This window comes from Babylonia areolata, chromosome 4, assembly GCF_041734735.1.
Source record: "Babylonia areolata isolate BAREFJ2019XMU chromosome 4, ASM4173473v1, whole genome shotgun sequence".
In the NCBI taxonomy this organism is placed as follows: Eukaryota; Metazoa; Mollusca; class Gastropoda; order Neogastropoda; family Buccinidae; genus Babylonia; species Babylonia areolata.
Genome location: NC_134879.1, coordinates 44201122 through 44223693, shown reverse-complemented (window position 1 = coordinate 44223693; position 22572 = coordinate 44201122). Strand labels below are relative to the sequence as shown.

Below are 22572 nucleotides of genomic sequence, written 5' to 3'. Positions count from 1 at the left end.
CTCTTCTGGAGTTGAGTGTCATCAGCATAAGAATGATGACTGATATTATGGCGGTTGATAATTTCAGCGAGAGGAGCAGTGTACAGTGTGAAGAGCACTGGGCCTAAAACAGATCCCTGTGGGACTCCATGTTCGATTTTAACGGGTTCAGATTGGAAATGATCAACAGTGACAGACTGGAATCGATCAGTGAGATAAGATTTGAACCAGTTTAGAACAGTGCCGTTGATACCAAATGTAAAATGAAGACGGGAAAGAAGGATTGAATGGTCTATCGTATCAAAGGCGGCTGACAAGTCGAGGAGAGTGAGAAGGGAAATTTTTCCTGAGTCGGACGCTATCAGTAGATTGTTCAGAATGTGGAGGAGAGTGGTTTCGGTGCTATGGTCAGCGCGATAGGCAGACTGAAATGGGTGGATGAGATTGTTGAAACAAAGGTGGTTGTTAAGCTGCTTGAGGACAGCTTTTTCAAGGAGTTTGGACATGAATGGAAGATTAGAAACTGGTCGATAGTTTTTCAAAATGTTTGCGTCAAGGTTGGGTTTCTTCAGAAGAGGCCGGACGATTGCAGTTTTGAAAGTGGATGGAAACGTTCCAGTGAGAAGGGATGAGTTGACAATATTAGTGATTGTGGGGAGAAGATGTGAGACACATTGGGAAAAGACCGAGGCAGTTATACGTAGCCCATTTGACTATCCTGTGCGCCGATGTGTATGCAGTTATACACATAATCAATTATCGTTTTGCTGGTAAAATTTATCATTGATTATTTTGTAAAGACTTATTTAACTCATTATAATTGTTATCTTAATCAGTAAACGGTGAGTGTACATTCCCGAGGACTTTCTGATGTTAATTTTGTTTTCATATCCAAACAGTGATTCTCCGGGACTGACGGCGGAGTCTCTAGTCTTCATGTTCAATCGTTTATCATCGTCTGTCACATTTGTATCTGTATTTGTATTTCTTTTTATCACAACAGATTTCTCTGTGTGAAATTCGGGCTGCTCTCCCCAGGGAGAGCGCGTCGCTACACTACAGCGCCACTCATTTTTTTGTATTTTTTCCTGCGTGCAGTTTTATTTGTTTTTCCTATCGAAGTGGATTTTTCTACAGAATTTTGCCAGGAACAATCATTTTGTTGCCGTGGGTTCTTTTACGTGCGCTAAGTGCATGCTGCACACGGGACCTCGGTTTATCGTCTCATCCGAATGACTAGCGTCCAGACCACCACTCAAGGTCTAGTGGAGGGGGAGAAAATATCGGCGGCTGAGCCGTGATTCGAACCAGCGTGCTCAGATTCTCTCTCGCTTCCAAGGCGAACGCGTTACCTCTAGGCCATCACTCCACTATGATGACCTTTATCGACGAAGTGTGAGTGATGCCGCGGGCACAAACTAAATGAAATAAGTAAACGTAGAAGTGGGTGTTGGGTGTTCATGATAAAAAAAAAAAAAGTTTAACCAGTTTTCAGCCCTCCATCCAAACCAGCCAGCCTACCATAGCAGCTTTGCCCCAACCACTGATCACAGGCCTGGATTTTAAGAGCCCTACTTTGTCATGTTAACCCTTTCAATCCTGGGCAGTTTACAGCCTTAGTAGTTTTCCATGCCATACTGATACGGGGAGGTGGGCGGGGGGGAGGGGAGAGGGGGGGATGCAGAAAGTATGCTGTTTCTCCTATAAACTATACACATGTGGACACATCCGGAAATGCTGTTGAAGTTAGTTCCCTTCCTTTGCAGTTTAGTGCATGTGTAGAAACGTGACAAACGTTTTACAAACGTTTTAATGAGACATTTTGACGCTAGAGCAATGCTCGGGCGCAGAGCTCAATGAGTTAAACCTGGGACATCGGTCCACATCAAAAGGATAATTTCAGGTACCCCTTAAAGGATGCCAATTAAGTTTGGGTCCTGGCGGGGAGTCCCAGACTGGAATAGGCTGGCTCTTGGAAAGAAGTTAAATTCTAAAGATGTCAGTTCTGGCTGAGTATTGCCTGAACTTTTGGGAATGAATGGAACGTGTTGGGGTCGACCACTGAGGGGTCAGGCAAACGTAGACGATGTTGTTAATTTTGTATGACTAGAGAGTAGAAGCTGAGCAGTGGTGCGCCTTGACTTCAGTGACTCCCAGTTCAGGTCCTGGGTTAAGGCAATAACTGACGCTTTGGGTCCTCTATGATACTGGTCAGTGTGACATATCTTGCAGCTGTTCTTTGCACTGCTTCTTTTTTCTTTGTTTAGTCTTCTGTGTGGGGGTACCCGACAGACGGTGCAGCAATACTCCTGAATGAGTGCAAGAGTATTTTTTGGTCTTAGTTGCTTTTATATTTCTCATGAGAAAGCCCAGCTTCACCCGGTAAAGGGTTTGTTGTTTTTGCTGTTTGTTGGTGTTTTTTTGTTTGTTTTGGTTTGGTTTGGTTTGGTTGTTTTTTTTGTGATTGTCAGTGTGGTCACTGGTTCCATCCTAAGTTTTATGTTATGCCAGTCCACACCAAGGTGTTCTGGGCTCAGTTTCAGTAGCTCAAGGAGGCGTCACTGCGTTTGGACAAATCCATATACGCTACACCACATCTGATCTGCCAAGCAGATGCCTGACCAGCAGCGTAACCCAACGCGCTTAGTCAGGCCTTGAGTCAGTTCTGGGCTCAGTTGTCTGGAACTGTGTCTCAGTTTTCAAGATGTAATTAAAACTGATATACTTTTTGGATCTTGTGCAGCCAGGGCTAGAACATTACATTGAGGGGGTGGGGGGAGGAACGGGGAGATGGGGGAGTAGCGGGGGGAAGTGGGGGTAATTCCATTCCCCAGTTTTGCTCCAAGGCTGTCAAAGGCCTTGATTTAAGCAGCTTCACCCTGGGGTTCATCTGCCGCAGTCTCAGCACCGGCAGATACTGAAGCCAGAGTGAGCATCCTCCTGCAGAGTGGAGACTGGCCACCACGTACCACTCCAGCGACAGCCCCGCCACTGAAGTTTAAGCTTCAGTTTCTCAAGGAGGCGTCAGCGTGTGACTGCGTTCGGACTAAATTATCTTATACGCTGCACCACATCTGCCGCGGCAGTATAACCCAACGCGCATTGTCAGCCACTGACCTTGAGTGCACTGTGCATACTGAGTATATTTGCCGCGTACCTGTCAGAGTGGATTTCTTCTGTATAATTTTGCCAGACTGAGGACAACATTCTCGTTGCCATGGGTTCTTTTTCCGGCCGAGTCAGCCGGTGCGCCAAGTGTGTAGTGCTGCACTGACACGTGACCTCGGTTTATCGTCTCATCCGACAGACTACTCAGGGTTCGATTTTCTAGTCCGACAAACTTGGGAGAAAACTGAAAGCGGGATTCGAACCCAGACCCACACGGACTCTGTATCGGTAGATGAGCGTCTTAACCATTCTGCCACCGACCTTCCTCCCTGATCTCAGTCACTGCCAACTGAACACCGTGCGGGAACTCCGAAATCACATCAAGCATGAGAGTATGGAGGAGACGGAACTAGGTCACCGTGAAAAGCCACAGAATCTGGCACTTTATTTTATGTTATTTTATCTTACTGATGATGAATCAGGTTGATGAAGATGACCAATGTTGCTACGTGGGTCCGTCTGTTGTTTTGGTTTGTGACTACGTTGCTGTAGCCCACTTAGTCGCAGCGCCAACCAGGCCCACGAAATTTAGACACCTGCACTGTCGCTCACGAAAACTAATCTATGAAATAGATAATACTCGACTTGGTGGCCCCATTGAAGCCCTGAAACACTCAACTGACTTTGGGCACTGAGGGACCGGGAAAAACACACCTAAAAGCCTACTTCTGATCGGTGGGGCTCGAACCCACGTCCTTTCAGCCGTCACTCTGCGACGCTTACCACTTCGCCATGGCTGCTTATCATGCATTCATCTATTCTTTTCTCTTTTTTTCCAGTTTCTGTTGCAGCTTATTACAATCATACCTTTCGACCCGAAAAAACACCCAACGATTGCTATCACTAAGGGAAACAACTCAAAAAACACTAATCCAAACTCGCACAGAATTATCGTTCTCAATTTGTTGACAAACACCAAACATTGACAAGGACCGAAGATCCGGACTTCGCACAATCAAGGATTGGGCCTTTTGCTCCACACTGAAATCTTTAAGGTAAGAGGAATCAGTAGTGATGAGGTGTCTGATCCAAAAGGCATCGAGGGACAATTGTTATTGAGCTGTAAATATATGTCATGCTGTCATGCTGACTGTCCAAGGCAAGTTGCCATTCAGAATTGTTTCCAAAAACAAAACGCACGGCCTCATGTCACTGTGACATCACATCACATGATCAGGGCCTCATGCTCAGATGACAAAGACCACTGATCACCCCTTTTACTGTATATATCAGTCAATTCCTTTCATATTCAACCAATTTCGACATGGAAATCTTGTGCTAGGTCGCCTTCGATCACCTCATACTCACAGATGTTCTCGAATATCAAGGTAAGTCAAAATCTTTATTTTCGAGGATTATAGACCAGTGCACACCCCTAACGTGCGCGCACACACACACACACACACACACACACACACACACTACTTTTACAGTATGCATAACACATATAAATTCTGTGGAAAACCAAAAGCTATCAATAAGACGAATTTCATAAATTTGATTGAGAGTCAGACTTATTGACTGACAGACAAAAGGACACAGAGAGATTTCATAATCATGAATGAAAAATTGTACATGTCATAAGTATTCATACAACAGTGACTCCGAAAGGTGAATAACTGATTTGGTACAAGAAATAATGGAAATATACAGTCCAAAAAGTAAACAGAGAATAATAACAGACTCAAAAGCATTATTATGTCGGGTTGTTTTCAAAACAGTAAGATGCCTCGATTCAAGGTTGATGTGCCGCTGAGTGATCTGATAGTATATGGTGACAGAGAGAGGGAGCAGCAGTAAGTCTAACCTGTAAGGAAGAGCAAAAGCCATTACTAAACAGATTAATATTGGCATAATCTCCAAACCAACAGTGCTCAGATTTCTTATGAGTGGAGCAGGGTCTTTCTGGGCCTTTCCCCAAACAGAAGACTAAAGAACTTACTAGACTGACATTTTCAGTCATTTCATATACTTACTGGCAGTCATACTCTTAGATATCTATAGATACACATATTTCCTGATTGGTCTAAGAAATGCATGGATTTAGTATTTACTGATAACATGGATTTACTGCAGCAGTCTTTAAACATGTGGTAATTAACTTATATAGTAAGGAAAACATTACACAAAATGTTAGGACACAGTATTGAGTAAGGCTTATTGATAATTCCCTCTCTCTTTTTTTTCAGGTGTACAGAGAACATCATAAGAAGCCAAGATTGGTCAAGCATTTTGCAGTTTTCTGCTCTTGTTGATAACATGTCTGATGAACAGCCAACTGTCGATGACAGAAGAGAGGAGGAAAGTGCTGACAGCAAAGAACCGTTGTTACAGGTCAGGCGTCCAAAGTTACTGGTTTTGCCAGAGGTGGTAACCTTTCTATACTTTACGCCACTTGTGACTCAGTTTCCTTTGATACAGTTCTGGCTGTATGATCATTTCTCAAGGGAGTACAACCTGGTGACCAGCAATGATTCCAGTGTCTGTGGCAACAGCTCAGTATCAAACAGCTCCATTGCTGATCTGGAGAAGGAGGTGCAGTCCCAGACCAACAAGTATGTCCTGTACACAAACTTCATCAGCAATTTTGTGGCCATCTTCCCAGCAATTTTCCTCGGTCCTTTAACTGACAAGTATGGGCGCAAGTTTGTATTTTATGTCAGCTTGTCTGGACTTTTTGCAAGCCTTCTGCTGAATGTTTTCATATACCATTTTGACTTATCGCCTGCTTTGATATGCGTCAGCAGTTTTATTCAAGGTCTGAGTGGCAGCTATGGTTTGTTCTTAGCAGCTTGTTTTGGTATTGTAGCTGACATTTCATCTCCAGGAAAACAGCGTATGTTCAGAGTGACAACAGTTGAAGCAACCCTTGCTATTGCATCAAGCATAGCTACAACAACTGCAGGAATATGGGTGAAAGAATTGGGATATATATGGCCAATGGCATTTTGTTTGGGGGAGGTGGCGCTTGCCACAATCTATGTCCGGTTTTTAATTCCTGAAACATTAGTGGAGCGCCACTATCATCCCTTCTCCTACAAGACTTTTTTGAAGTCATTTGATTTCTACGTGAAGGACAACCCCAGTAAGAGGCGCTTCAAGATGATTGTCTACATACTGTGTTTCGTGATCATATTCTGGGCCTTCATAGGGGAGGCCAACTTTGGCATTCTCTTCCTGCTGCACCAGCCCTTCTGCTGGTCCAAAGTTAAGATCAGTGTGTTTAATGGAGTGATGACCTTGCTGAAGTGGGTGGTGGTGGTGCTGTTGATCCTGCTGGGCAAGCGCTGCATCTCAGAGCCAGTCTTTGCCTTGATGGGGTCCGTTTCTGCTGCATCCAGTTTCCTGCTGAAGGGGCTGGCCAAGAACAATGCGATGATCTTCATAGGTGAGTCTTCATTTTTTCATTCTTTTCTTTCTTTTATAAGCGTGTTGAGTTACGTTGCTGGTCAGGCGTCTGCTTAGCAGATTCGGCGTAGCATATTGGATTTGTCCGAACACAGTGACACGTCCTTGAATAACTGAACTGAACTGAACTTGCTTTGTATTTGGGGGTCCCATGAAAAAAGGCTTCAGTCCTTTAAAAACCTGTATATCCCCCCCTCCCCCCCTCCCCCCAAAAAAGCACATGCTTGCATAATTTTGGTAAACTGACAGTGTTTTGTAATAGATACATGAAGCATCAAAATATATCAGTTTTTTATGGATGGTTCTGGCACAGACTTTGCTGTTCATGATGAACATTGATGGTGTTAGGATGGTAACATTTTCACAGAACTGATGTTGTTGATGTGTGTGATAGTATTAGAATACATGGTAACATTAAACTATGAGGATATATGGTGACATATCTTATGATTCACTGATGAATTTTCTCTAACAACACAATCTCAGTAAAGGTCTTCATTTCTTATTTGCTGAGTACATGTGCTATAAATCCAGTCTATGATATTGGTCTGTTGTTTGCCATGGTTTTACTGGAATAGAAATAGTAATAATTTGGGAAAAATGCAGCATTAATGGCCATGGCTGTTGTTACAGCTGCTTGTGCCAATGGTGACAAACACTAGACTTCCAAAAAATGAAAAAGCACAACAGAGTTGCATATATATGATTATTCAGAATTGATAATGATTATTCAAAATTGATAATGTCATTATATTACACGTGTGTGTGTGTGTCCAATATTCAAAGAATTTTTAGATTGGTACTGTGCATGTATGTTATACAAGTATGCATGTATGTGTGTGTAGAGGTATGCATGCATACTTGAACAAATGTGCGTGTGTGTATGAGTGTACAACACATGTTTGAAATTTGAATGTATGCTTGTATACACATTCAGTGTATATATCATTATATTGTGTGTATATATATATACATATAATTTGTCCATTTTGGTGTATAGAAAAGCAAGTGTAACATTGATGTAATGCATGACATAAACTAGACTGTCCATTTTGGTGTTTACAAAAATATGTGTAATATTGATGTATATAGTATATACACACACACCATCAAACACTGATTTATTTTTATTTGTTGTTTGTTTGTTTCTTTTTTATTATCATTATTATTGTTATCATTGTTATTATTATTATCTTTTTTCTTCTTTTTTTCTCAAGGCCTGACTAAGCGCGTTAGGTTACGCTGCTGGTCAGGCATCTGCTTGGCAGATGTGGTGTAGTGTATATGGATTTGTCAGAACGCAGTGACGCCTCCTTGAGTTACTGATTCTGCATGACATAGAGTGTGTTTTTTAAAGCACATACAAAAGTTTTCTGGACAGACTTCTACATGTATAAGTATCAATACTTGTGGTAATACTAACACAGTGTTTAATGGTGTATGTGTGTGTGCGTATATATATATATATATATACGTACAGTTTACTGGACTGTCCATTTTGGTGTGTACAAAAATATGTGTAGCACCGATGTAAAGTTTGATGTAGAATGTGTTTTGCAAAGCATATGTATGCAACAGTTTTCTGGATAGGCTGCTACATGTGTAAGTATCCATTAGTGCTAGTGCTAATACTAACACAATGTTTAATGGTGGGTGGGTGTGTGTGTGTGTGTGTGTGTGTGTGTGTGTGTGTGTGTGTGTGTGTGTGTGTACAATTTACTAGACTGTCCAATTTGGTGTGTACAAAAATACATGTAGCATTGATGTATGCATGACATAGAATGTGTGTAAAGCACATACAATATTTTTCTGGATAGACTGCTACATGTGTAAGTATCCATTAGTGCCATTGGTAATACTAATACAGTGTTTAATGGGATATAAGTACTTCTGTTAGTACTTGTCACAGTACTGACGCAGTGTTAACGGGGTGTGCAGGTGCAGGAGCCAGCCTGATGATGGACTTGGTTGGACCCATGTGTCGAACTATGATGTCCAAATCAGTGTCTCTTCATGAGCAAGGTATGTCCACATCGTCACAAGTTTGCCTTCTCCACTGTAAACCTTTTCTTCTTCTTTTTTTTTTTTCTTTCTTTTTTCAAAATCAGTGATAGAACTGGCGATGAGATCTCGTGATTTGTGTGTGCTCATACAGTCAAATGACTGATTGTCAGCCTCAGGTCACATTTAACTGAGTTAAATGACTTGGTTTGGTTTGTGTTCATTATCACACAGCTTTTTGCTTTCTTATCATCGTGTTTTTGGGAATTGTCTTTGCTCGGATAAAAATCAAACATTTGAACAAACAAATTTTCCTCCAAGGAAAGTAACAGCTTGGTTATCCGTGATCAATCAAAAAACAAAACAAAAAAAGCGGTCTTAAACAAACGCTAAATGTATGTATGTGAATATTGCTTTATTGAAATTCCAAACCAGGGACTTCATACTGATACTATCTTCCAAAATAACATGCTTGTTTCATCATCACCTGAAAATATACGTTTTGTTGGTAAGAAGAAAGCTGAATTCATGCACAAACACATAAAAAAACACTGTACTATTAGCACTTTAGATTATATGCTGTTCATGTTGATTCTGTCATTTTTGCTGTGATACTTACCCTGATGTTTAGAATATTTGAAGTGTTATAATAAACTCTGAGAAACTGAACCCTGATCATGTAGAGCAGGATCTGTTCAACCATTTGAAGTTGATATGTTACTGATATGTCTTGAAGTACTTTGATAATAATATATTTGCATCTTTTAACCTATACCATATAGCACAGAGCACACTTGCTGCTTTGTGTGTGTGTGTGTGTGTGTTTGTTTTTTTTCCCTTTTTTTTTTGTCACTGTGCGTCTGGTTCCCTTTGGGATCAGTTCCATATTTATACTATCTCTCATTGTATTTCTCATTCTGCCTTCTGGATTTATTCTGATCATGCATGATAATTATATTATGTGTACATACAGTTACAAGACAAAATGAGACTTCCTCACTGAAATTGTATGACCTTGTAGAGCGTGTGATCTACACACTGAGGAGCGAGTTATGAAAATGTCATGCTATCTTGCAGTGTAATTCCTCATGCTTACAACTGGGTCAGTGAAAGTGCTTCTGTTTTAATTAAATGTGTTTCACTTTGAACTGATACTTTTCATTTTTTTTTTTTTTTTTTTTTGGGGGGGGGGGGGGGGGGGTTTGTGCACTCACTTAAACTTGATGTTTGTTTCAGGAGCAATGTTGTTTTTTTTGTTGTTGTTTTTGTTTAATTTTGGGTTGTTGTTTTTTTGTTCACTCATTTAAACTTGTTGTTTGTTTCAGGAGCACTGTTTACGGGCATCGGAGTTCTGCAGATGATTACGTCAACAGTGAGTGGGGTCGTGATGTCAAACATTTACAACGTTGGTCTGGATGTGTACCTGGGTCTGCCCTATCTGGTGCTGGCAGGGCTGGTCTTCCTCAACGTTTTTCTGCTCATGTAAGAATGTGTGCAGCGGTGACATGGCTGAATGTCTTGATGTGGAAAATAAATGTAACATTGTTTATGATAATGATGATAGGGGGTTTTTTTGTTTGTTTGTTTTTGTTGTTGTTGTAGTTGTTTTTTGGTGGGTGTGTGTGTTTGTTTTCTTTGTTTTTTTTTGGGGGGGGGTTGTTGTTGTTTTTAACTGTTCGATGTTCATTCTTGTGTCAAAGTGACACATCATCACAATAAAATGTGTATTTATTGTTTGCATGTTTGTTTGCTTTCAAATGACAGATCATTCACAATCAGCTGCATTGACTTAAACTCAGAAAAGTTGTAATAAAAGTGGGGAAATGACTTAAGTTTTAAAGGCTTAATTAGATCTCTCTCTGTATATCATGTGATCATGTATGTGTACTTGTGTGTCTGTGGGTGAGATTTATGCAAGCATGTGCATGTTCCTGTGTGACTGTGTAGGTTGTTTACCTTTTCATGCAGGGTTGCATGTGTGTGTGTGTGTTTGTGCATGTGTGAGTGTTAGTGTGTGCATGTGTGTGTTGGTGTACATTTTTTCCAAGTCATGCTTGGATCACCTTTTTGATGCAATATTTCATCCTTTTCAGAGCTTCAATCATTTATGGACGTCGGCACCCAGGGACAGAAGAGGCAGCAGCTAAAGATGAGGATGATGAGAGACTGATTTCCTGATCTGGCAACTTGGCAGACAGCCAGGGACCACACAGGGGAGACAAGCACTGTGGAAAGCATACACTGTGTAAAACGAACGGAGTGATGTCAGTGACTGTACTGCTCAGCTAGTCTGACAGCCTTTCTTGGCCACTGACTGTGTTCACCCTTGGCTCAGTTAGTCACTTACCTATGCATGGTCACGTTAAGTCAGCTTATGAATATTGATTTTGAATCATTATTATTACTATTATTATTAATGCTATTATTGATACTTGTATAGTGTCTATCTTTGGTCAGAGATCAAGCTCAAAGCGCTTTACGAAATAATTTGCACAACAGGCTGCCCACCTGGATGGAGCAGACTGACAGCTGCCACTGGGCATTCATCATTCCTGTGTCATTCAGTCAGGCTTCAATCACATGCACACGCGCACATACACACACACATACACACACACACACACACGTATGTTTGAGGTTATTGCACATTGTGTCACTGGACACAGCAGATCTTTTTGTGTGTGTAAGATTCAGGCTGCTCTACCTTCAGGAAGGAACATTGCCACATTGCTGCGCTTCCTGTAATTTTATTTTCTTTCTGTTTGACATCTGTATTATGTTTGTGCTCCTGTCAATGTGGATCTTTCTGCAAGTTATTTTTGGGACAGCTGTTTTGCCGGCATGCATTCTTCAAGTCTCATGAAAAGGGCTTGCTGCGCACATGACTTCTGATTATTGACTTGCACTCAAACCATCTCTCAAATTTGCTGGATGGGAGAAAATACCTTATTTCCCATGTTGGTTCTGTACCCACAAAGCCACAGCTCTTTCTTGATTTTTACAAATCTTGATCTTGTTCACTTAATCACTGTTACATGTGGCAACTGTAAAGATGAATAGACCACTTGAGAGTTCCGTGGACATCTTTGATCTTGCACAAGTGCATCTAACCTTTACTCGAAATCGCAAACAGTGCCATAGGCGATCAACATAGACAAAAGCAGCAAATGGGCTGTCCATTTCTTCAGTTGATAGCCTCCAGTGTTAAGTCCAAACTCTGTACAATGAAGTGCCATTGTATGCATAATGAAAAAAAAGGATATATTTATGAAGCGAAAAGTCGAAAAAAGAAGTCTGGTAGTTGTTGTTGTTGTTTTTTTTGCACTTGCTGTTTCTCTCGATCGAGTTTGTTGCTTGCAATTTTGGAGAGCAATCAACTTCAAAAGCACAGATCTTGTAATGTGCCTCAATAAATCATGTAAGCATGGAATTCTCCAGTGATCTAATACAGCTTGTGATCCGACTGATCTTTTATGTATGGTAAATTTTTATGGGTATGTGTGTGTATGTCTGTGTGTAAGTGTGTGTGTGTGTGTGTGTACTTTAAAGGGAGGGCATATCTCATTAATCAGCCACAAGGTTCTGGTACTAAAAGTGTTAAGACTTGTTTTAACGTCATATTTGTCATGGTTTTATTTTGAATAAAACAGTTTATACAAGTGTTCATAAATTGCATTTATTATGTTTAATAGTGTTTCTACTGTCGAGTTTGTATTTATTATTAAAGTGTTTAACAGTACTTTTGAACAATTTTTATGTGTGGGTTCTTTCGAAGCTGGTTGCATGTTTGTTAAAGATTACTTATTCTTGATTCATAAAGATTATTCAAACTTGTCAGAATGGATTTCATGTTTTGTTTTTTGTCTCATTTACTTTTTTAGGGGGGGTTAATTTGTTGGTTGGTTGTTTTTGGTGGGAGGATGTTTTGGGTTTTTTTGTTGTTTCAGACACAAAACTGATTTAAGACATCATATTACAGATAACTTATTAAATGACATATCCAATGGAATTTGCATTGTTGATGTCAAGTGATATAAAAAAAAAAGATTATTATGCAAAATTTTACATAACTGGCTGTGTAGATAAAAAAAAACCCCACAATATATATATATATATATATATATATATATATATATATATATATATATATACAGACAGAGAGAGAGATTTCTTTATATATAATGGACAGAATAGAATATGTCTTTATTACCAAGTGTACCGGGGTTGCAAGGAATATTGAATATATATATATATATATATATATATATATATATATATAATATCATGATACGCACAATATGTATTACCTTAGTTTTTATAACTGATGACATTTTGTTTGATGATGACTGTACTGAAAAATAAATGTGCTCTTTGGATGTAAATTTCTAATTAGAGACAACTTCAGGTGAAGGTCTGTGTTGGTCTAATGATCTTTTTCTGATTGATTCTACCATCACAGGAATTAACATGTGTCCACAATTTATGTGTTTATGTGTATAATGCTAACCAACAAGAACTGCTAATTTTGCTTCCAGATATACATTGGTAAACAAAATGCAAGCAATGTGTAATTGTAAAATACCACCCGATATAGAGTATTTTTGTTGGGGGTAGGGGAAGAGTCCGTTTGTAAATCTTCTGAATGCAGCTGATTTTGTCTTAACTATAATGAAATTTGTGACTGCTCAGAATTGCTTCTTCTTTTTTTTTTCTTTCTTTTCGATGACTTTTTTTTCTCGTTTTTTTTCAATTAGCCATTTTCTGTTTTTCTCTTGTGTGATTTTCATTTGGCTAAGCACTTTGCAATTATGTGTGAATGCAATTTTTGTTAAAACAAACTTGAGGTTATGCACACTGACTGAAAGACCAGATCGAAACTTCTGTATCAGACTGAAAATGAGAGTTTACCCATTGGACTGGAAAATAAGGTGGGGATTTGGGAGTCATTATTGACATCAGCTGCCTTCTTTTGGATAGTCTGTCACGAATTACACATTGTATGTATATTTCCTTAAAATGCTATTAATGTAAAAGACAAAAGAAACTGGCTTTTTTAATTACAGATATGTGATATTAGGCATTATACATGATGACATTTTTTTCACCAAACAATAGCATTGCAAAAGGTAACCTCATTTTGGTAGTTTATTTCTGTGTTGATATTTTTATACTGACTTATATATGCAGCAATAGAAATGTATATAAGAAACTGTATATAGGTTACAATGGTATATAATTTGAACAGTTGCTTGTACACTTGTAGATATTTGTTCAAACTGTTTTAATAAGTGGAAAGACTGTGTGTTTTATAAAGAGTGCAGTACTTTTAATAAAGATTAAATTTTATTTAATTAGTCAGAGGCAGAAACGTAATTTTGTGTAAAGGTAAGTGAAGCAGTTAAGCTGAATGAAACTTAACGTGACATTTCCCTTTCATTTTGTTTACTTATAAATCTTTTGTTTGTTTATTTGTTTGTCTGATCAAGGAAAGTTTACATTTTTCACCATGACCATAATGATAACTCAGCAATGACAAACTAAAAGACAGCTCAGAAGTGACAAATTAAATGACTTGAATGAGCGTAGACCAGACAAGATTATCCAATATCTGTGATGAAGGAACACAAAGAAAGCTTTTATAGCCATGACTCTGAACAGTTTTCTCTGGAACGTGAACTTGAAATGTGAAGGAGAAGAATAACAGTAATTAAATTGTCTTTGAATGAGGAGGACAAAGAATTAAGAAGCAATTTAGAGTGGTAAGAGCAAACATCACAAATTGTTGTATACAGTTATTGCTGTTCCGGTACCCACAAAAAAGTAAATATACACATCAGACAATCAGTTACTTGATTCACTTGAATAACTATCTAGTTTATCTAGTTTTATTCAAAATTGTGTACATGATTTGTTGTTTTCAGAGAAAGAATGATTCAGAGGGGGGTAAAGTCATAGGGAAAATTGACATGTGCTCCACAAAGTTAACTGTAATCTGAAAATATTGCTGTAACTGTCCTGTTCTTAAATTTGCTAAAATCATTTATTGGTGGATATCCATTGATGTTCAGTCTTTATAGATGGTTTGGTTTTTTTTTTCATAAAACCACATATGGTCATTTTTAAACTGTTCTGAGTGTGCATGCTTGTGTTTGTGTCTAAATTGGGGTGTGGGGGGGTATACTCTTTGTGATTTTGAGTTCATGTTCATTTTGGAAATATAAACCACCAGATGGAAGGGCATATAAAAATCAAGGATCATGTCAAAATCACATTTTTTAAAAGCTATTAAGTATTGCTTGTAAAAAAAAATCTGATTTCAGGGCATATAAAAATCACAGATCATGTCAAAATCGCTTCTTTTTTTTTTTTTTTTTAAAGCTGTGTAATTATTGCATGTAAAAAAAAATCTTGATATGATTTGATTTCTTGGTTTCCTCAAATTTCATAAAATCCTCAAAGTGTCACAGATGGTTTGGCCTGTAACTTTCTTTGCTGAGTGTACCTATCCCTTTTTTTCTTTTTCTTTTTTTATTTACTTTTTAACTTGTGCGTGGTGTTATTTTACTTAACTGCAATGATATTATTTTATTTTCCTTATGGATATGATATAAACACCACTTGTTTTCGATATGATTTTATTTAAACAACTTGGTTTAGTCTGTTGACTGGTATTGATTGAGCAGTTATCAGTTATTTTGCATTTTCTCATCTCTGAATATTTGTAGATGCAGAAAGATTGTGTACAGAGTTGATGAACCATTTTCTTCTTGTGGTATAAGTTATATATCTTCAGTTTTGAATGATTGTTACAAATTTTTGCCCTAATCTGGAAGTGATTGATACAGTAATTGTGCACTACCTTGAAGAGGCAGACAGTGGACAGTGTATGTCTGTATATACTGGTCATAATGCAGTCTGTACCAAGACGACTTTCTTTTGTATGCTGAACTGGGAAACATTTGGACAGATTTCCAATTGTCTGTCCTTTGCATAGAATTTCAAAAGTAAAGGACTGGCCATACTTGAAAGATATTTGAAGAGAAAGTAGAAAATTAGCTTGCTATTGGACGTATAATTAATGCCTTTTAATTGCAATAACATGTTATTAGTTGCCAGACATGAAAAAAAAAACAAAAAAAACATACACAAGCATCAACAGTTTCCAGTGGGTTTGGTCCAACTGTTTTAAAGTGAAGACTTTGTGTATGCATTGTTTTTAGATCTGGCAACATGTTTTACTTGTCTCATAACCTTATTTGCCATCCACAGTTTTATTCATTTTATCCAGCATATATTTGGTCTTCTTCACTTGTTTTGCTTCACAGAATTTTTCTTTCTTTTTTTCTGTTGTTGTTTTACACACAGCATTGTTTGGTGAACATGTTAGAATTTTTTATGAAATGAGCACACACCAAGTCATAAAGATCTAATTCTATTTGATGAATAATATTCTGTTGCCATTGCCTGTTTTAGATCCTTTGTCATGTTGAATTTCTTTAATCTTTTCTAGCAAAATCAACACTGCTTGAAATGGCTCTGGCTTTGAATGTAAATAAAGAAGTTCTTTAATAGATGTAAGACTAAAACTTTTAAAACATTACTTTTTGAATAAATAAGTTTCTGCCTATGCAAATATTTACATGCAGTGTGGGATGGAAAAAATGTTTTGGTGTCACTTTGGCATTATATTATGATATTGAAGTGACATCCATGTACATTTCTATTCCATTCTGTCTTTTTCCCTTTGTTTGGTTTGATTTACCCCTGAAAACAGTATGGCTGCTACATGGAAGGATACAAATGGTCATACACATAAAGGCCCACTCATGTACATACAAGTGAACGTGGGAGTTGCAGCCCACAAATGACGAAGAAGATTTGATTTGATATGGATACTTGTATAGCGCCTATCCTCAGTCGGAGACCAAGCTCTAAGCACTTTACAACCTTGGGGTTATTTACACAACAAACTGCCTTCCTGGGTAGAGCCTGCTGACTGCAGCCATTGGGCGCTCATCATTCGTTTCCTGTGTCATTCAATCAGATCTCAGGCAAGCACACATACACACTCAGACAGACCTGTAACATTTTACGTGTATGACCGTTTTGTTTATTTACCCTGCCATGTAGGCAGCCATATTCCGTTTTCAGGGATGTGCATGCTGGGTGTGTTTTTGTTTCCATAACCCACCAAGCACTGACATGGATTACAGGATCTTTAGCGTTCATATTTGATCTTCTGTGTGCGCATGCACACGAAGGGGGTTCAGGCAGTAGCAGGTCTGCACATATGTTGACCTGGGAGACTGGAAAAATCTCCGCCCTATACCCATCAGGTGTCGTTACCAAGATTCTAACCCAGGACCCTCAGATTGAAAGTCCTACGCTTTAATCACCCACCCAGCTATTGCACCCATCAAGAGATATGAATCTTTCATCTATTGTGTGTTCAGTTTCTGAGGCCTTTATATATGAAATTTTCTTCTGCCTTATTCTTTTTGCCTTCTTCTATTTTCTTGTGTATGCTGAATTAAGTCTGAAAAAGGATGATATATATGCCAAGTGTACATGTAAGGGTATGGTGAGGTTGAGGATGTGCAATTATTTTATCAGTGCAACGGACACTGCTGTCCAGCCTGTAGTGTTGTCAGCAAAAACTTTCTTTTTTTCTATCCCATGATCTGCATCATTTCTGTGGCATTCCTCCCACGCAACTCATTCTGAATCCCCCATACACAACCACACCTAGGTTCATTTGTTGCGGTCCCAGCATTGGCAGTTCACAGGGTACAATCCATAAAATATAAGGTTGCCAGGAAGCCACACACCAGAGGAGACCCTGCACTGCTGCTGAGTCTCTTTGGTGGTGTTAGTCAGCAAGACTCTTTTTTTGTTGTTGTTGTTTGCTAATTTAATGTTCTTTGGATTTCTTTTTTAATTTGGAGGTCATTTGGAGGTCATATATTAAGCAGAATGACTAGTGCCTTAAATATTTATGGAGTGTTCAGTAACGTACAGTTAAGAAAGATAAATGTTAATTTCTTCTTCTTTTTCTTCTTCTTCTTCTGTGTGTGAATGAGTGTGTGTGTGTGTGAGAGAGAGAGAGAGAGAGAGAGGGAGTGAGTTTGTGTGTGTGTAAAGTCAAAATGATCTTTATTGAGGGTAAAAGAATCAGCTTATACAGCTTTTTAATCTGTCTCATGTGTGTGAGCATGTGTGTGTGCTTGTTCGTATGTGTGTGTGGGTACATGAGATAAAGAGAGTGTGAGTGTGTGTATGTGTGTGAATCCTTGTTTGTATGTGTGTGTGCACATGTGTATGGGAGTTGTATGTGTGGTGTGTTGTGAGCATGTGTGTGTGTGAGAGAGAGAGAGTGAGAGAGAGAGAGAGAGAGAGAGAGAATTATTTGTGTCACAGCCTTGCCTTTTGATATGATGATGTTGAAATGTTTTGGGGGCTTGAACAGGTCATTGCAGTCAGCTGGACTATAAGCATTAATGGTTTTGATATAATTTACACAGTGTCAACCTATTAATACAAGTGAAAACAGAAGATGAAAGTTAATTTTATTCATGTAAAAATAATGAAATGAAAGTCTGTATACAAATAAGCAGAATACAAAACTAATGAAGAAAAACGGAAATGTTGCTGATAATACTGGTAACAGGAATTGTGGACCAGGATTTATTATTATTGTATCAGCACACCCCCAAATGTATGTAAATATATAATAAAATATTTCAAAAATGGAATAAATGCTTCTTTGTGTGTGTGTGTGTGTGTGTGTGTGTGTGTGTAAGGGATTTTTGTTGAACAAACTGAGAAATAACTAACATTTATTACAGTTTTACAACAGTAGTATTTGCACAGTTTTTGAAAGAAATAATTGGTTAAGTTAAAAATATCTACACTCAAAAAAACAAATTTTCACAGACAGCTTTTCTTTACCAACAGATGGACCTCGGGTTTTTAGTTCTTGGAGTATTTCTGTTTAACTGAAAAAGGTAATTTTTCTGGGGGTAATGTTGCATGAGAAAACAAGTTAGCAAAGTGTAGATGACAAAGAAGATGCAAACAAGAAATATACCCACCCCAACTTTCACTAAACGCCAAAAGTCTTTTAATATGATTAGCCGTTGCTGATTTCTACAATGACTTCTGATGATTGAACCCCTTTCTGAAGCTAGAAATGTAATACTACAGAGATTAGGTAGATCATTCAGCATAAATCTGTGAGTGCTACTCCTGCAGATTGCAAATTATCCAAAAGAAATTCTCCTGATAAAAATGCCATACTTTCTACCCAGATCAGACAAATTTTACCAGTGTCTCTGAAGTAGATGTCACACTTTTTCAGGGGTGAAATCATATCTACACAGTGTCTTCGTCACGTCTGCACATCAGCTCACTCTGATAGCGCGACATCTCGCTGTGGAAATCTGGCCGTAGAAGCTTTGCTCGTTCTGGGATCTTGTACTTGTTTATCACACGATTGGCATCCTCCACATTGTAGTACATCTGTTCTCGTTTCTCCAGGAACAGGTTTTCATCGTGTTCAAAGTTAGGAATGCCACCCAGTCTGGCATTCTGGAACACACAAACAAATCCATGAGAAAGATTTTTTCCCCCTTTCCCCCTTCTTCTTGTCATTATTAAAGGGTGTAGCAATCCCTCCCTCCATCTATTTATTCATTTGTGCATATGAGAAATCACAAATACACATATATATGTGTGTGCACGTTTGTCTGTGCTTTCTGGGACCTGAGGACAACAATCACTGTGCAGACAGCTGTGGAAAAGCGTGTGTCTTATGAACCTAAAGACTGAAGCACACAGCAAAGACAGACAGGGCACTGAAAGCATAGGGCTGTTGGCTGGTTGGTGTTTTGTTTTTGTTTGTTGTTTTTTTAGGGGGGGGAGGTTTATTGTTTTTTTAGGGGGGGGAGGTTTATTGTTTTTTTGTTGTTGTTGCCTTATATCATCGTTCCCAAGCAGTGCATCGATCTCAAAGTGAGACAAACATTTGTATTCAAAAGGTTTCCAGATGACACACAAAAAAACTTACCTGTGTGATCAGCTCTCTATTCTTCATGTCCATTTTCCATTCTTGCACGTACAGTCTTGGAATGACTGGATGCAGACGTGAATATTGAGGCACTCTGCAAACACACACAGAATATGTAACATTTGATTTTCTCTTAAAAAAAAAAGAAAAAAGTATTCACATTTCAGAATGGATACAAAATACATAAACTTCTAAATGGGGTGCTCTTTGATTTGCAATATGAGACCTTAAATATGTTGTATTGCATACAATGAGTTTTAGTATGCAAACGCATAACTAATTACCTACTGAACCAACCTCAAGAATTACAGTAACTCTTCTTAGCACCACACTATAAATACAAATCTGTCATACCAAACAAATGTATTACTTTTTTTTTTTTTTAAATGCCTGAGCAGATACATTTTTATTAAGAAAAACAGAAAGATTTTTTTTAAAAGCCCGAGAAGATACATTTTTATTAAGAAAAACTGAGTATCCCAGTTTCTAAGACCACATGGAATCACCTAGAGGTTGCCAAGTGAGAGACGCATAGATCACCACATACTGTTCACAACTATAAGTCCTTGCACTGCAACTTCTTTATACTTTTAAAATATTGTCAGGTATTGTTTCAAATCTTTTTCTGGTTCAGACTACATGTTCAAAACTTTCTTTTCAAGTTGTGTTATAAGTTACTTTTTTGTCATTTAATTTCAATCAAGCATATTTTAAAGGCTGATTTTCTTCAAGGATCATTCAACTCATGAAATGAATTATGGTCTGCAAAATGCTGCCTGGTTTCTATTAACTCTTTCAATGCTGCGCTTCAGCATTGCTAGGGCATTGAAATTCATTTCATTGAAATGGTGTCCACATTCCTAAAAAAAAAAATTTTGCAAATAAAGGGAACTAATTTCTACTGAAAATCCGGTTGTGTTGACACATGTCAATTTGAAGGAAAACTCGGTTTATTTCAGTATATCTTCTAAGTTTCTTTTTCTGCATCAAAAAGGCATGGAAGACTTCCAAGGCTGTAAACTCCCCAGTGTTAAATGGATTTAGAACTATATACTTTATTCCTATCTTTTAATTTTGTATTTGGTACAATTTGGTGTCAAAAGATATGGGTTTTTGTTTTGGATTTTTTTATAGCAGAAATGACATATGAATTATTTTGTATGATAGTTTTCTGGTCATTATGTCCACCAAAAATATTTGTTTGACACTTGTTGGTTGAACCACTGATTGTATCTTTATGTGTCAGTTTTAGTGAAACACTATTTTTCTTTCTTTCTTTCTTTTTTAAACTTTTTTCAAAAACATGTCTCATAACTTGCAAACTAACTTTCTGTCACACACACACACACACACACACACACACACACAAGAGAGAGAGAGAGGGGGGGGGGACTGTCACAGTCAAGCTGCATAACAATGTGGTGTCTAAATATGGAAATTTTGTGGCGAACTTTTTTTTTTTTTTTTTTTTAATTGTAGGTGGTGGTCATCTAATATGTTTGTTGTTTACCAAATCTTGCAAATGTGAAAATGAACATTCACTTCATTTTCAATGGGGAGAAAATGGTTCGTGCTACTTATAGAATTCCCCCTGGAAACACATTTTTTTCCGAAAAAGACATTAATGTCTTTCGCAACGACACGGCCAGAAGGATGGAAGATTGAAGCTAACCTGTTGCTAGGCTCTGGCGTCTGTTTCTGCTCCATAGCAACACGTTTGAATTGCTTGATTAGTTGGAAGACAACACATCCGTGCCATTTTAAAAATATGCATATCATAAAAATCGTCTATTACATACCTTACACAGCTATGGGTATACAAGTTCCTTCCAAATTTTAAGCTGCCTGGATCACCGCGGTCCGTCTTCGCTGCCATGTCTGTCCGCTCCATCTTGATGGTTGTTGATCTCACGAGAGTACAAACGGAAGCGAGATGTAGCGATGTGTTTCAGTTTCAAGGTGTCAAAAAATGAAAATTAAAAAAAAGGGGAGGGGGAGGGGGGGCATGGGAGCAGATGCCTGGCCTTCGAAGTAACCGAATGCGCAGTTCAGGCCCTGTAGCGTAAAAACATGGCACCCGCGTGCTGCCGCATCTTCTTCCTCAGTCGTAGTAGTACTTGTAGTAGGGACTGGCATTTTGCCTTTTGGCCTCGCAGCCTATAAACGTTCCCTGTTCGTATTGATCATCTTTGTTAGCCTGCATTGTATGCCTCATTTAAGAAATATCAAAGCAATTATTCATCAAATTCATAAAACATATGTTGCCAAACTGAACTTAATTTGGATCGCAGTCCATAAAAGCTCTTAAAACCATTATATACAGTACATTTTGCGAATGACTAGCTTGCTTAAAAAACTGATGTAATCAGCAACGGCTTGCTTAAAACAATCTTCCAACGAACTGCCGGGGGGGGGGGGGGGGGAGAAAAAAAAAGAAGAAGAAAAACGATGAACCGATAACATTGCAGAATGGACAGGAAAACCATTCGCAGAACACACACAAAAATTAACCCATAGACCTAACCTGAGGGATACTGCGGGGTACCCCAGAGTATCAAAAATGATTCACTGAGATATGTAGCCCCCAGTCACCTGAATGCACATATCAAAACTTCAATTCACAACAAACATGAAAGAATAAAAAGGTTGGATCGCAGTTACTGGTTAAGATAGGGAAAGGGGGCGGGAAGGAGTGTGAAACTGGTGTCCTGAAAGTGTGACAGTAACCCGATTTAAATAAGGGCAGTAACCACAAAATATCTAAACAGTATTCCTGAACAAATCTCAGAAAGTTTACATTTAGTAACAGAGTAACAAATTATTGGAACAAATTAACAAACAATATCAAACGTGCACCTAGTATAAATACTTTTAAGAACCTCATAGATAAACACGAGTTATTGACAAAAACGAAAGTATGACAGTTTCATGGATAAAATGACTGAGCTAGT

At 38.3% G+C, this 22572-nt stretch overlaps 2 protein-coding genes across 3 annotated transcripts; one reads left to right on the top strand and one right to left on the bottom strand.

The window, feature by feature from the left end:
• The first annotated feature begins 4037 nt into the window (after window positions 1–4037).
• On the top strand, window positions 4038–18702 carry LOC143281216 (proton-coupled folate transporter-like). Of its 2 annotated transcripts, none has more exons than XM_076586300.1 (5): window positions 4038–4142; window positions 5337–6535; window positions 8494–8577; window positions 9882–10038; window positions 10650–18702. In XM_076586300.1, the coding sequence occupies exons 2-5, from the start codon at window positions 5407–5409 to the stop codon at window positions 10732–10734; spliced, it is 1455 nt and encodes a 484-aa protein (XP_076442415.1). In that variant the 5' UTR covers window positions 4038–4142; window positions 5337–5406; the 3' UTR covers window positions 10735–18702. The 2 variants fall into 2 exon arrangements, with proteins under 2 accessions (XP_076442415.1, XP_076442414.1); XM_076586299.1 differs by lacking the exon at window positions 4038–4142 and adding an exon at window positions 4204–4475.
• LOC143281217 (sperm-associated microtubule inner protein 10-like) lies at window positions 18109–21580 on the bottom strand. The gene is made up of 3 exons (XM_076586301.1): window positions 21421–21580; window positions 19622–19715; window positions 18109–19143 (listed from the first exon to the last, which is right to left on the bottom strand). Exons 1-3 carry the CDS (start codon window positions 21510–21512, stop codon window positions 18928–18930), a joined length of 402 nt encoding a protein of 133 aa, XP_076442416.1. The 5' UTR covers window positions 21513–21580; the 3' UTR covers window positions 18109–18927.
• Between the last annotated feature and the right edge of the window lie 992 nt (window positions 21581–22572).

Excerpts from the sequence above, each read along its gene's own strand:
- LOC143281216 (XM_076586299.1), top strand. The coding sequence starts at position 4,339 with ATGACAAAGACCACTGATCACCCCTTTTACTGTATATATCAGTCAATT. Across the intron at positions 4,476-5,336 it reads AGATGTTCTCGAATATCAAG|GTGTACAGAGAACATCATAA; the intron begins GTAAGTCAAAAT and ends CTTTTTTTTCAG. Across the intron at positions 6,536-8,493 it reads CAATGCGATGATCTTCATAG|GTGCAGGAGCCAGCCTGATG; the intron begins GTGAGTCTTCAT and ends CGGGGTGTGCAG.
- LOC143281217 (XM_076586301.1), bottom strand. The coding sequence starts at position 21,512 with ATGGAGCGGACAGACATGGCAGCGAAGACGGACCGCGGTGATCCAGGC. Across the intron at positions 19,716-21,420 it reads TATACCCATAGCTGTGTAAG|AGTGCCTCAATATTCACGTC; the intron begins GTATGTAATAGA and ends GTGTGTTTGCAG. Across the intron at positions 19,144-19,621 it reads ATAGAGAGCTGATCACACAG|AATGCCAGACTGGGTGGCAT; the intron begins GTAAGTTTTTTT and ends TGTGTGTTCCAG.